The 13058-nt window shown below is 41.1% G+C and overlaps 2 protein-coding genes across 2 annotated transcripts; both read left to right on the top strand.

Annotated features, from left to right (window-relative positions):
* Positions 1 to 1835: 1835 nt before the first annotated feature.
* Positions 1836 to 5318, top strand: yju2 (YJU2 splicing factor homolog). Its single transcript, XM_034575491.1, has 8 exons — positions 1836 to 1990; positions 2275 to 2375; positions 3323 to 3467; positions 3576 to 3710; positions 3802 to 3983; positions 4229 to 4388; positions 4558 to 4729; positions 4913 to 5318. Exons 1-8 carry the CDS (start codon positions 1967 to 1969, stop codon positions 5035 to 5037), a joined length of 1044 nt encoding a protein of 347 aa, XP_034431382.1. The 5' UTR covers positions 1836 to 1966; the 3' UTR covers positions 5038 to 5318.
* A 1059-nt stretch (positions 5319 to 6377) lies between these two features.
* Positions 6378 to 12631, top strand: LOC117755579 (SH2 domain-containing adapter protein F-like). The gene is made up of 8 exons (XM_034575488.1): positions 6378 to 6652; positions 7688 to 7937; positions 8097 to 8198; positions 8337 to 8499; positions 8627 to 8884; positions 8967 to 9141; positions 10144 to 10263; positions 11516 to 12631. The coding sequence occupies exons 2-8, from the start codon at positions 7692 to 7694 to the stop codon at positions 11700 to 11702; spliced, it is 1251 nt and encodes a 416-aa protein (XP_034431379.1). The 5' UTR covers positions 6378 to 6652; positions 7688 to 7691; the 3' UTR covers positions 11703 to 12631.
* The last annotated feature ends 427 nt before the right edge of the window (positions 12632 to 13058 follow it).

Here is a 13058-nt window from a genome sequence, read left to right as displayed (position 1 = left end):
CTGTGATGTAGACTATTAATAGATTAATTCCATAGAACCTTTTTTAATTGTTTGCTCCTGTGTTTTTTGAACTGATATCAAATCAAGGGGAAAAACATTGAAAGTGACCTGTGTGTGTTTTTTAAGACTGATGATGCTGTTTAAAAACTCCATGTTGCCCACATTGCCTGTCACACATTAAGTCATTCACAATGCGTTGTTGGTAAATGACGCAAGGGGTTAAAAGGTCCTTCAAACAATACAAGGAAACTGGCAGAACAACAATCTGCTGCTGACAGAATGTTCTCATGAGCAACACTCGGATCAATCTGATCCTCTTTGGTCAGTTTTACGCGCTGCCACATTGTAAATGAGGCCAATGATGGTTGCAGTTTTCATGATGATGGCACGTGGCACACATAGTCAATTCATGTTGAGATGACATGATATAGGGTACCAGCCATCTCATGGTTATTTATGGACTCGGTGCTTCTGGTAGGGATTTGGGGGATTGGGTTAGCATGGATGGCACAGAACTTGAATAAATAATCCCGGTTTGATTGCTCTTAAAAGCCATACACTCACAGAATGTCCCTAAATCCAGGTAAGTAGGACATCCTGGTTAAGATGTAATAACCTCAACCCCCAATGGCATGATGCCATTTGAGGATTTTTGACATGTAACAGCAGGAAAAGCACAGATGTACAGTAAATAATGTAACGAATGATGGGTGGATTCTGGGCTGTCAAGCTGCTTTAGTTTCAGGGTCCTGGTGTTGTGCACGCTGGTCTTCATCCCACTGACATGACTCTGTGAAGTGTAAATGCTCTCAGTAAGACTTGAAGATGTGAAAATAAGGCCTTTAATTTGTGAGACTTCTACACACAGAGGGCTCTCTTCCAAGTGGCGTTGAATTTCAAATAGCACTCATGCCCCCTCTTCTTGTGAATATCAGAATAACTATTCAGAAGATCAAATTCAGTGCAAGTGGGGGGGCATTTCTGTGTAATCCTGCATAATTGTCAGGCACAGAAGCAGCCAGTGCACATGCCACTGTATTTTAAGGCTGCTGAGGACAATAAAGGGCTGTTTATTTGTTCCCCTGCAGTTTACGGGATTCCCTCTGGCTCCACTTGCATCCCCCTACTTGTCTAATGAACAAACAGCGGTGCCAAGAACACCACGTTCACACCATAGACTGTATAAAAGGTCCACACCCAGAAATCCTAATGTGTTGTGATTACGGGATTTATGGGCACTTTGTGCACTTTTTAGCATATGTACTGTATAATGTGAACTCAACTGATGATTGCCACTGGATCTTCATTTTGAATATGGGAATAAAACCTAGTGTTTGTGTCTGTTATTGCAATTTGTACTCAGTAACCTTGGTGGAGATGTACATAACATTACTATTAAGTATAAATAACAGTTTGCTTCGATATCAGTACATTTCACTTTATTTTAACAGGATAAGCCAGCCTGTATCAATATTGCTGCCCATGGAGTCATTGTCATTTAACTGAAGTCATATAAATACTGAAGACATGAGAATAAAACTTGGTTAAAAAGTAATAGGTCAGTAGCTGTTTGTTGTGTACAGCCTCGTTTGTCATTTGTCTAGTATATGCACTGATGCTTTTACACTATAGAAGTTCATAACTCATAAAAAATATTTTGAAGCTGAAGGACTAGCAATAAGTCTATTCTAAATGTCCGGATGGATGTTAGTCTATTTAACTAAGAGTCCTTGGGGAATGCCTGTGAGATCCCTCAGACAGTGTGGCAACTGTGGCAGCTGCCTCCAACAGTGGCTTTGAACAGTGTGGCAGCTGCCACTGTTTAAAGGCACCTTCACACATCAGTGGCAGTTCCTGTTGACACCGGAAGTACCTCTACGAGCTCAACGCTGCCACGATTTAAGCTTGACCTTACTGTTTCCTCCTCCGTTTTCTGGTCGTCGTTTGGTTTCTATCGAAAGCAACAATGTCTGAAAGAAAAGTGTTGAATGTAAGTACACGAGCGACCATGTTTTGCCGTGTGAAGTCATGTGAGGGTACAGTTAGCTGTGTAATCCACCGAGTAGGCTAACGTTAGCTCTGAAGCTAAGTGTGGTGTAGCTAACAGTATTTGTATCGGCTCACATCAGACGTTCAAAGTACATTGTGTTTGTATTTGAGGATTTTTAGAATTTGAAATACATTGTCGCTGTTGCCATCAGTTTGCGTTATTGCCTTGTTGTTTATAATTTAATGATTTCCGGTATCTTATATTTATGTTTTGTTTTCCCACAGAAATACTACCCTCCGGATTTCGATCCGTCCAAAATCCCAAAGCTCAAACTCCCCAAGGATCGACAGTATGTGGTCAGATTGATGGCTCCATTCAATATGAGGTACGTTTTACTCTTCCTCACAGTATATTTAACATCATCATCATCATCATCATCGTCAACAGCAGCAGCAGGTTTAACATCATGCCACACAACTTGCTCCTGGTGTTTCATTCGAGGATCAAAGTAGCTGTTGTCAATACACAGGCACAAGCATCACAAGTGTGTGAAGGACGTTGACATCCAGCAATGTGTCACACGATTGCATTTGGGAGCTCAGGACATTAATCCAGTAGTGGCCGTGCTTTGCAACACATTTACATTTAAAAGCTTTGGTCGGAGAACAGAGAACAAGCTTTCATTGAGACGATCTGTCTCCACCCAGAGATCTCACTCTTCTCATGAAGCAGGTGTTAGACGACATGTTGAGCTCAGGTCTTTGATATCAATTTTCACACAACCATTCATGAGTTCTGTGTTTCCACGTGGATTCTGGTGTAATGTGTTTCCACCTCTATTGAGGCAAGTGTCAACATTTCCTTGTGTTTTTAAAAGATATATCAACATAGTGATTGGTAAACACATGACACTGAGAAGCACATGTGATTAGACTTTTTTTTTTATTGAAAGAGTTGTGATCAATAATAAACCAATCAGTTACTTGCAATTGGAAAACAATGTCATGGGTTATAGAATTAGTTAATTAGTCTTTTTAGCAATTAAGGTCTTGTTGCTCATTGGTCAACACACACACAAACACAGAGACATTTGAAATTGGTCACTTATATCTAACATGCTGACATATTTTCACCAAGACACACTCCAAGAGATGACATGTATAAGTGAGAACAACCTCAATACATAGATTAAGTTATTGCTGGCTATCTATGGGAGTCGATGGATAATTTTAGTTGTATTTACAGTTGGAACAGGACTAGCTCTTAGCGAAAATGACTTTCTGATTCTATGAATGAGTCCTGTGTCTTCAGCTTCTATCTGGTTGTTTGCAGGTGTAAAACGTGTGGCGAGTACATCTACAAGGGGAAGAAGTTCAATGCACGCAAAGAGACGATTCAGAATGAGCTGTACATGGGACTGCCCATCTTCCGTTTCTACATCAAATGTACTCGATGTCTTGCTGAGATTACGTTTAAGGTGAGAGTTTTTAATGTTCGAATTATTACAGGTATTTTACTGAAATCAGACAAAACCACTACTTTGTGACATCTCCAGCATAACATAGTGTCTTATTGTCTCCTGTAGACTGATCCAGTAAACACAGATTACGCAATGGAGCATGGTGCGACACGAAACTTCCAAGCAGAGAAACTAATTGAGGAGGAGGAGAAGAGAATCCAGGAGGAGAGAGAAGAGGAGGAGCTCAACAACCCCATGAAGGTCGGTGCATAAACATCAGCCCTTGTTGTGTTATTGGGCAGCGTTGAGGCTTTTGCCCAGAGAAGCTAAATGGTTTTCCATCTTCGGCCAGGTGTTGGAGAACCGCACAAAGGATTCCAAGATGGAGATGGAGGTTTTAGAGAATCTTCAGGAGCTGAAGGAGCTGAACCAGAGGCAGGCTCAGGTGGACTTCGAGGGAATGATCGGCCTGTACAGAGAGATTGAGAAGAGAAAGGTCGAACGGGAGAAAGAAGAGGATGAGCTAGAAACCAGGTTGGTGAATAAGGTTGAAATAGACAATGGGCAGTAAAAAACAAGTCTATTCCATAATTGAATAAATATAGGTAGTTTGCCTGCCTTCTTAAGACTACATGGCCACTGCATAATCTCCCATTGACCTGATCTCTGCCCATGTCTTGATATGTTTTGTCATATTCACTCTTCTTATAATCAATGTAGACTTGAGCAGGAATCATTAAAATACAGAACAAAGACTGAATTCAGACATTGTTTCTCAGGGACATGTTGCAACGAGCCCTCATCAAAAGACTGAGGGATTCTGACTCGGACTCGGGCTCGGAGAAAGAAGAAGCAGAGAGCAGCAGCTCACAGTCAAACAAGTCCAGCGCCAACAAACCAACAGACATCCTCACAGCTAGCAAACCCACAGAGACACAGGTTCGTACGACCACTCGCATGCAAACAGTATATATGGTAGTAGTCTGGAATTACCAGCTTTGTAGTATTAGCAGTGTATTATGCATTAGGAAGAGGCAGCTAATAAAAAAACAAGCTTGAAAAAGAGGCTGTGAGCTGTGAATATTCATCTCATGCTGTGTTTCTCTAGGGAGCCTCAGCTGGAGGAGTGAAGAAGGCCAAGCTGGAGAGCTGGGAGAAGAGTGTGGGGACACTGGGTGGTGTAAAATCTCTGGGGTCCCTGGTTGTGCAAAAGAAACCAACAGCAACGTTCAACAAACCAAGACCAGTGGCGGCTACTGCTGCTTCATCTTTGCAAACAGGTAACACATCAGATTTTCAGTTTATGACCTCATGAATACTAGTTATGATCAGTACACATTAACACGTGGGATTTTTGTATGTTTCTATTTTTCAGGACAAACATTTATCTTCATCTGTGTTTTTTACATTAAACGTTTGCATGTGATTTGAAAGTCACTGTTATCTTTTGTCTTGTTTTACAGATTCACTGGCATCAAAGACGACCGGGTCCACAAATGCTTCAAAGCCCATAATCACTCAAAAGGTCTCTTCGTCTCTCAGCCTGCTGGGGGCGTATTCAGACAGTGACAGCAATGACAGCGACTGAGCGGAAGATGACTTGAGTGATTGACACACAATTGTGATGATATGGACTTCTTTGCTCTGCACAAAATAGTGTGTAAACCAGCTTATGTGTCTACCCCATGAAAACCCCTATGGACTGTTATGAGCAGGAATTGTATTGTCTGTTATCCATATCCAGTGAAACCGAAATAATCTTCCGCAGCACATCCATTTGTTCATAGACCTGTTCTTGTTGAGAATTTCACCTATACCGAATGGCAATGTTTGAATTTTTAATGTTTATTAAAATCAGTTTAACTGTAAGTTTTGTTTCATGTAATATGTTTTACATTTTGCAACACCTCAAAATTCTGACTTTCTCAATTTGAATTGATAATTCTATGTTCTTATGGTTATTCACTGTCAAACGTGCATGTATCTACATAAATGACATAACTACAAACTATTCTGGGAGCTGAAAAGGGTGAATTGAGTGTTATGTTTTATATAATTAATATTGTAAATTTAAGTAAAAATTCAATTCCATTATTAAGTCACCAGTGATTTTCAGGTGACATGTTTATTTTACAGTAGTATTTTTGTTATGTTAACTGCAGATCCAGGTACTTGTCCAGAAACCTTTTGTGCTTTGTCCATATGTGGTGATCATATTGCAAAGACTTAAGTGGATCAGTCTGTAGATGTTGATATTTTGTGGTATTTAAAAAAAAAAAAATGTAATTAACTAACTTTTGCACTAAAAAGGAGTATATAACTATTTTAACCCTATTTCCTCAGCCCCAGTATAAGTGAAAGCACAATTGGAAATCCGAATTGGGAGGGATTGTCCTCTTCATTAAAACAAATCCTGTAAATCATCATGAGAAAGTTTCTCAAAAAGAAAACTTCACACATCAAAATAATGACTGAAATTGGCAGAAATTGAATATATAATAATCCTGGTGATGTATTCATGAGTGTGTTTCATCTAAATTGTACTACTTGTTTTCTTTACCCTAGAATGGACCTTTATATTAAAATACTCTATATTTACATCAGGAGCGGGTCCTCTCTACATCTTGATTTACCATCTCATAATCATGGCTTCCCGTCTAATTATTATGATAATTCAAATTGTATATCTAAGAATCTGCATTTAATTTATCACAATTCTGGTTTACCATCTGATAATATTGATTTTTATTCAGCAGCACCCATCCTCGTTTTCTTTCACTGGCTGAAATTGGCTTGCAGAGCTTTGACTCCATTATAAACTGGAGAAATGAAATAATAAGATTGATATGGTCCACATAACTGAAACTACATGTTACAGACAAAGGGTTTACACCAGGTTTACATGTGTGGATCAGGCAGGAACCCATGTGGCCCCACATTTAGTGTCGACCCATCCGAAACCCCCTCCACTCCCCTTTAAGGCAGCCGGAGACTGTTGTGTCGGGGACGGTGTGACTCTGCCCCGCGGTCCGCTTGCTCTGCTCCCGGTGCCCGGCTAACGTTAGCTGCCCGACCTGACCCACAGCGGGACCGATTTCACGGACAACCATGTTTTGTCTTCCCGGTGTGATAAACACCGGAAGGTAGAAACCAGGAGAAAACACAACAACCGGACCCGGGAACCGTCAATGCAGAGAAAGAGGGTGAGCTCGGGACGCCTCGACGTTAGCCTCACTTAGCTTCACTTAGCTCTGGCACATTCACACATATGGCTTTCATCGACTCAGCGGATTTAAACCATGTTTTCTTTCCACACGTGCAACACAACTTGACTCTAGTCTGACATGTTAATTTTGTCCTATATAAATCAGAAGTAAACGCTTCAATCAACTGGTTTGATTAACTAACTAATTGATTGAATCCCCCGATTTACCCGAGATGCTAACTAGCGGTTGTTAACGCTTGCTGTGATTTGCGGAATTGATCTAAAACCACACTGTCCGCTTTACCTCAGGGTCAGAGCTGTAATCGTGTTAAACGTGGACGTCTTTTCTCTGGACCTGTTGATTTATCTTTTTAGGTCAATGTGTGTCAACCATCGTGGGCTAACTAGGGCTAACACATGCAAACAAAAGCCCCAAACTGACTCCAACTCCCGGCCACTGTTGTGCCATCAGGCCCCTAAACTAACCGGAGACTAATAACTCACATGTTCATTCTTTAAAATGACTGGCTTCATGTTATTCTATCGCCATGACAGGGCTTATCTCATCAGTGTTATTTATGTGTATTAAATACAACAACAAAAAATATATATATATTAATATTCTGTCTGTGCAATACAATGGTTCATGTGCAAACAATTCACTGTGCATATTCTCACACTGCACATCATTTTCTTGTTTTTACACTTCATGTATTAGTTTTTATTCCATTCCTATTTTCCTATACTTTTAAAATTCCCTGACCCTTAAAGGTTCAGTGTGCACATGTAGAAAAACAGTTTTGTATAAATATCAATATTTCTACTTCTGTCGTATTCTATTTTTTATTCTTTCTACATTTCCCCCTTGCGCTGCCACTTCCTCATGCTGGTGTTTTGATTGTTAATTTCCTCTACGGAGGATCAATAAAGGTTTAGCTAATCTTATTGAAATGTATGATCTGTATTTTAATGTTGCTCGCTGTACAGATGTGTTTATAGGCCATAAATAAATTGATTTTAATGTCATCCCCAGATCCATGGCAAAGTGGCTGAAGGACTACCTCAACTTTGGCAGCAGGCGTGACCCTCCACAGCCCCCGAGGCCAGATTACACCGAGAGTGAGATCTTGAGGGCTTACCGAGCTCAGAAAGAACTCGATTTCGAGGACCCATACCAGCACTCGGATAAGGAGCAGCAGAATGGCAGTTTCAGCTCCTGCAGTGCCACAATGAGCCTTCCCTCTTTCCCTGCGTTTGGTTCAGTGCTGCCTAATGGTGTGGAGGTACGGCCTGCTTCCATTGATGTACAGATGGATACATTAACTTTTTGGATGATAAATACTGAGCTCATATTTATCACTGCAACTGCTCATGTTCCAGATTTTTCAGTATTTGTTTGGATTATTATTGAAAGTGTTTTGTTTCTACATGTTACATTACAGGTGAAAGTGGTGTCTCCTAAACACAGACTCATTAAAGTGGACTCTCAGGAGTTTGGTCGCTGTAAAATCCCCTTGAGTCCTGTGACCATTCAAGAAGAACCAGTAGGTGTTCTCTTTGTCTTCTGATTCATTTTCCTTGCTGGGAAAAATTCTCTGCTCTACAACTATATTTCTCACATTTCCAGCTCTCCCCCCCATTTTCTTGTTAAATGCTTATTGTTTCTCTCTCTCTCTCCCAAGGTGGTTCCCTCTGCCCCAGCAGCTTCGGACAGTGACACAGACTACTCTGACCCATTTGATGCCCGTCCAGACCCAAGAGTGAGACCAACCTGGGAGCCCAAACCTGCACCCACAGACTGCTGCAGCTACATGGAGCCATTCGAGGCCCAGCGGATCATCTCAGGTTCATCACAAGCTCTTAATCTTAACTTCTACGTTAAAATGTATTATTTATACAAAGGGACAAACAGTAGTATGTTGTTACCGTAAATTTAACAGGAAGTAATTTGATCTGTTTGTTTTCGTCAAAGAACTGCAGCACGGCGGAATGACGAACCGATCTGGAGGTGGAGATCCTGGTCAGCTGTATGATAACCCATACGAGGAGAGGACCCGTCACCACCACCGCGCCGCTCCACCAGCACAACAGCAAACTCCGAAGGTTGAGGGCGGACTGGGCCTGATAGACAGCAGGGAGAGCAGGCTCCCACAGGACGATGAGAGGCCAGCTGATGAATATGACCAGCCCTGGGAATGGAAGAAGGACAACATCTCCAAAGCTCTAGCAGGTACATTTTCATTCTTGGTGTGTATGTCCCTGTTCCTAATGCGTCTCAAACTAACCAGCTGCATCTTTCTTTCTGGCCACAGTTCAGTTTGAAGGGGCAGAAAGGGAGCGATCGCGAGCTCAGACAGAACAGACCAGGCTCACGAAGACGGGAACCACCTCTACCACATCGGAGGCATCTACACTCCGTTTGGCTGGTGACACCCCTCCACTCCTGGGAGAGAGAGTGGATCCGTTTCTGCATCTGGAGAGACAAGTGTAAGTCGACATGTTCAACAACTCCATTGGGACAGATAGGATTTTATAGAGTTTTTTTTTTTACATCTGGACATGTGAGGGTCCACGAGAAATCGTTGATATTGCCTGTATAGTGTATTCTCCTTGGAGAGTATGAAGTCAGTAGTTAAGTTTATTATTTTTCCAGTTGTATATTTATGTGTCTGGCGGCTCACATTTGTTTTATTACAATGACTCTTTGTGGTTTTGCATAAAAGGCCCCTGTCATGCTATCACTCGTATGTTATTTACATACCGTTTTGGCTATGGAGCAATTTCAAGCATCATCTGCTCACAGTCTGTCATTTGTTTTCTCTAATCGGGAAGAAACGAGCATTCAACGGCCACAACATCAGACTTGTTTGAAATGCTGAACAAATAAAAAATGTGAACGGTGATTCAGAGGTCTGGAACTAGGCTGTGCCTCACAAAGTTCAGCTGCCTTCACTGGCTGTGCTGCAGGAAAATACAATTGACCATGTAGGACTGTGACTAGGAATTCAATTTAATTGATGATTCTACGAATTATTCTGTTGATTAACTGTTTGTTCAATAAGATGTTTGAATGTAGTTTTTAAAATCGCATCACTTTTCCCACTTTTCAAGGTCTTTTTTTTTTTTGTTTTTCCGACCACCCGTCAAACCTGAATATTTTCAGTTTATTATTATTCGTCAGGAGGCTGGGAAAACCAGAAACACATTTTAGAAGCTGGATGTAATGGATTTTGGCATTTGGACTTAGAAAGATGAAATGATCGATCAATTATCAATATATTTGGTTTAACATAGTTTTAACAAACTGCAGGTAATGAACTACAGGAGGCAGTTATGTGCCCAGACACGCAGCAACTCTGCAAATGTCTCACTTGCAAGGAAAAATATCCATTGAACAGTTACACAGTGTTTACAGGAAAACTTCCCAGGGTAACTTTAGACTTAAGAGAAGAACCGACATCATAACTAAGTTCTGTTTCCTCCCTGCAGATGGTACCATGGAGCCCTGAGCCGTTCGGAGGCAGAGACGCTGCTGACTCTGTGCAAAGAGAGCTCCTACCTGGTGAGGAACAGCCAGACCTGCCGCAACGACTACTCGCTCTCACTCAGGTAGACGCTCCTATTGACTCTGTTGTTTACACTCGCTTTCAACACATTCACATCTGGACTTGACTCCGTGGCAGTTGTATCTGCTGCTTTGTCTTAAATTTGATACTTGTGTTATTACACTCGTCCAGCGCAGTTACTGGAGCAGTGTGCGAATTTGTGTGACAGGGTGGTGCCTTCTCATTGTGCGCTCACTGGAAATGGTGATTGCAACATTTAAATGCTATTTTCGCCTGGTAAAATATATTGAATGCTTTGCTAATTTGACTTTAAAATGAGTGTGTCCCCTCTTTCATTTTACCAATTAAAAAATGCAGTGCTTCCCTTTCTGCTGTATAATCAAGTTGGTGGCCACGCTGAATGTTTTGACCATTTTGAGTCCCAGTGCCCAGACGCTGGTAGTGTACTGAATGGTGGTAAACTACTTGAGATGCAGCATTTCTTCAGCTGTGAGCTGCACTTGATCTAAAAATAGGTCTCATACTGTGTTAATTTGAAATATCACTGCAATCTCTTAAAGGGGATTTCTAATCTAGTTAACTGCATTGCGCTGTTTCCAAAATGATCTGATCCAGTTTTTGCCTCATTTGGGATTTGTTTCAGAATACTCTCAGATTTCAACCTCGAGTCAGCTTTTAATTTATCAACTTTTTCCCATCTACGCACTTTATCTGTGTGTCGACCCCACCCACTCCCCACTCATTACTGGCAAGTGAAAACCGGCTGCCTAGAAAAACACTATAGAACCCTGAAGCCCCACCACCTCTGCTTCACAAAGGGCTTTTCACCTGTTAAAGGTTCAGTGTGTAGAACTTAGTGACATCTAGTGGTGAAGTTGCATGTTGCAGCTGAATACCCCTCACCTCAGCCTCCCCTTCCAAACATGAACGAACCTTTGGTAGTCTTCAGTTGTCATAAAAACTCAAAAGCTGTTTAGTTTGTCCAGTCTGGGCTTCTGTGAAAAAATATGGCGGCCTCCGTAGAGAGGACCCGCTCCAGATGTGAATATAAAGTATTTAAATATACAGGAAAAGGAGACAACAATTTGTACAATTTAGATGATTACACACAAGTGAAAACATCACTAGGATTATTTTATATTCATCCCTTTCACCTAAATCTTACACACTGAACCTTTACTTTAAAATCCAGTGAAGCTCGTCAACACAGATTTAGTGTATTTACATACAGTATCCGTTGATGGAGACAATAGGTAAAGACTCACCTCCCCTGTTCCTCTTTCCTTATTTCCCAGGAGCTGCAAAGGCTTCATGCACATGAAGTTCACTAAGTCTGGAGACGGGCGTTATGTGCTAGGTGAGAACAGCCCTCCCTTCTCCACCATCCCCGAGGTCATCCATCACTACACGACACACAAGCTGCCGATCCGAGGCGCAGAACACATGTCCCTACTGTATCCTGTCATCGTTCAGACCCTCTGACGCTGACGAACACAAACTCTTTCTCCCGGTGCTACTGAACACAACATATACTCAATATTTAACCATGTCTATCCTCTATTCCCACATGCCTTTTTCTCAGCCACTCAACCAGTACGACCCACAAGAGATTGGACTGTTTGGTGCCATTGTTTCCTTTTATTTTTTTGTTCCCCACAATCCCAGTAACTACACTGGCAGTTTAATGACAAAGCTCAGTGCCTCATGAACCTTCGTCTGTGAACTGGTACCATCACTGAAGTTCCTGTACTTCAATTTTTTACCAACTACTGAAAACCAGTGATCATCTATCGAGTTTGTTAGCTGAGAAGCTTTAGTTAAGAGGAAAAATGCAAACTTCAGTCTTGAGGTGTCTGAAGACGGAAGAGTTTTAAGAATATTGCACTGAGATTTTGTCGCTGCCGGATGTCTGACAGGGTAACAGTGGTGTTTTCCTTTGGCTTAAGCATGTGCCAATAGTCCAAGTTGATTATTCATCCAATAAAGCAGTTATTCACGTGTCAATTTCTTGTTATAAAGTTACACAAAAATCCAAAAGTTAGACTTAGTCGGTAGAAAATGCAGAATAATTACAAACCAAACACGTCATATGTAACCCTGGCTGTGTGTGAGCTCCGGGTTTCACTGTGTTTCAGACGCCTGAGATCATTGATGATCAGAAGCTGCAGTTCATCAGGTTAATGTGTGAGAAACACAACGCGACAGTTTAATGTCGAGACGGATACGACTCGTTAACGTCACACAGTAACAGACTCCTGCAATACTAGTTTAGAGAGTAATAACTACAGTATTTTATTGAAAGCTTGTGGCTTTGTGATGATGATTATAAAAGACGCTTTGGTAGATTATTTACTGTGCTTTTATAAGATTTTATGTCCGTTGAAAATAAAAGTTGTTGCCTGTTTTTAAATTGACTGCATTGTTTCTTTTTGTACTCGCTTTTGTGACTTTTAAATCTAAAGGTGTTAGTAATTACAAACTAAAATTGTGGTAGGATTGCTGCCTACTGTAAAAGCTGAAGATAATTTATGTTTCCGCCTTGAATGTATGAAGACGCTGTTGAAGTGAAATTAAGAGATGGAAAAAGTGGAGTGTAAACTGAAGTGCGTGGCATCAAATGGGAATCAATAGTATTTTGTGCTTGTGAAATGATTTTTGTTTTTATCAAGTATCTCAGTCCATGAATTCCGAAGGCATCTCTCCTGTTTCAATCGATAAATCAGGTATTTGAGGCTTCAAATAAGTACTGTTAATATTTCAAGCTTGTGCAATGATGTTCACACATCATTTCAAAGCCTGCAGTTGTATATTACCTTTTTATGTGCATGTAAAAATGTG

This window comes from Hippoglossus hippoglossus, chromosome 22 (assembly GCF_009819705.1).
Source record: "Hippoglossus hippoglossus isolate fHipHip1 chromosome 22, fHipHip1.pri, whole genome shotgun sequence".
Classification (NCBI taxonomy): domain Eukaryota; kingdom Metazoa; phylum Chordata; class Actinopteri; order Pleuronectiformes; family Pleuronectidae; genus Hippoglossus; species Hippoglossus hippoglossus.
The sequence above is the reverse complement of the archived record's forward strand: the minus strand, read 5'-3'. Positions and strand labels throughout refer to the sequence as shown.

What these genes read in the sequence shown, in the direction of transcription:
- yju2 (XM_034575491.1), top strand. Translation starts at nt 1,967, where the DNA reads ATGTCTGAAAGAAAAGTGTTGAAT. An exon ending in GAGGATGAGCTAGAAACCAG is followed by an intron (nt 3,984 to 4,228) that starts GTTGGTGAATAA and finishes ATTGTTTCTCAG; the next exon opens with GGACATGTTGCAACGAGCCC. An exon ending in TGCTTCATCTTTGCAAACAG is followed by an intron (nt 4,730 to 4,912) that starts GTAACACATCAG and finishes CTTGTTTTACAG; the next exon opens with ATTCACTGGCATCAAAGACG.
- LOC117755579 (XM_034575488.1), top strand. Translation starts at nt 7,692, where the DNA reads ATGGCAAAGTGGCTGAAGGACTACCTCAACTTTGGCAGCAGGCGTGAC. An exon ending in CATCTCCAAAGCTCTAGCAG is followed by an intron (nt 8,885 to 8,966) that starts GTACATTTTCAT and finishes TTCTGGCCACAG; the next exon opens with TTCAGTTTGAAGGGGCAGAA. An exon ending in GACTACTCGCTCTCACTCAG is followed by an intron (nt 10,264 to 11,515) that starts GTAGACGCTCCT and finishes CTTATTTCCCAG; the next exon opens with GAGCTGCAAAGGCTTCATGC.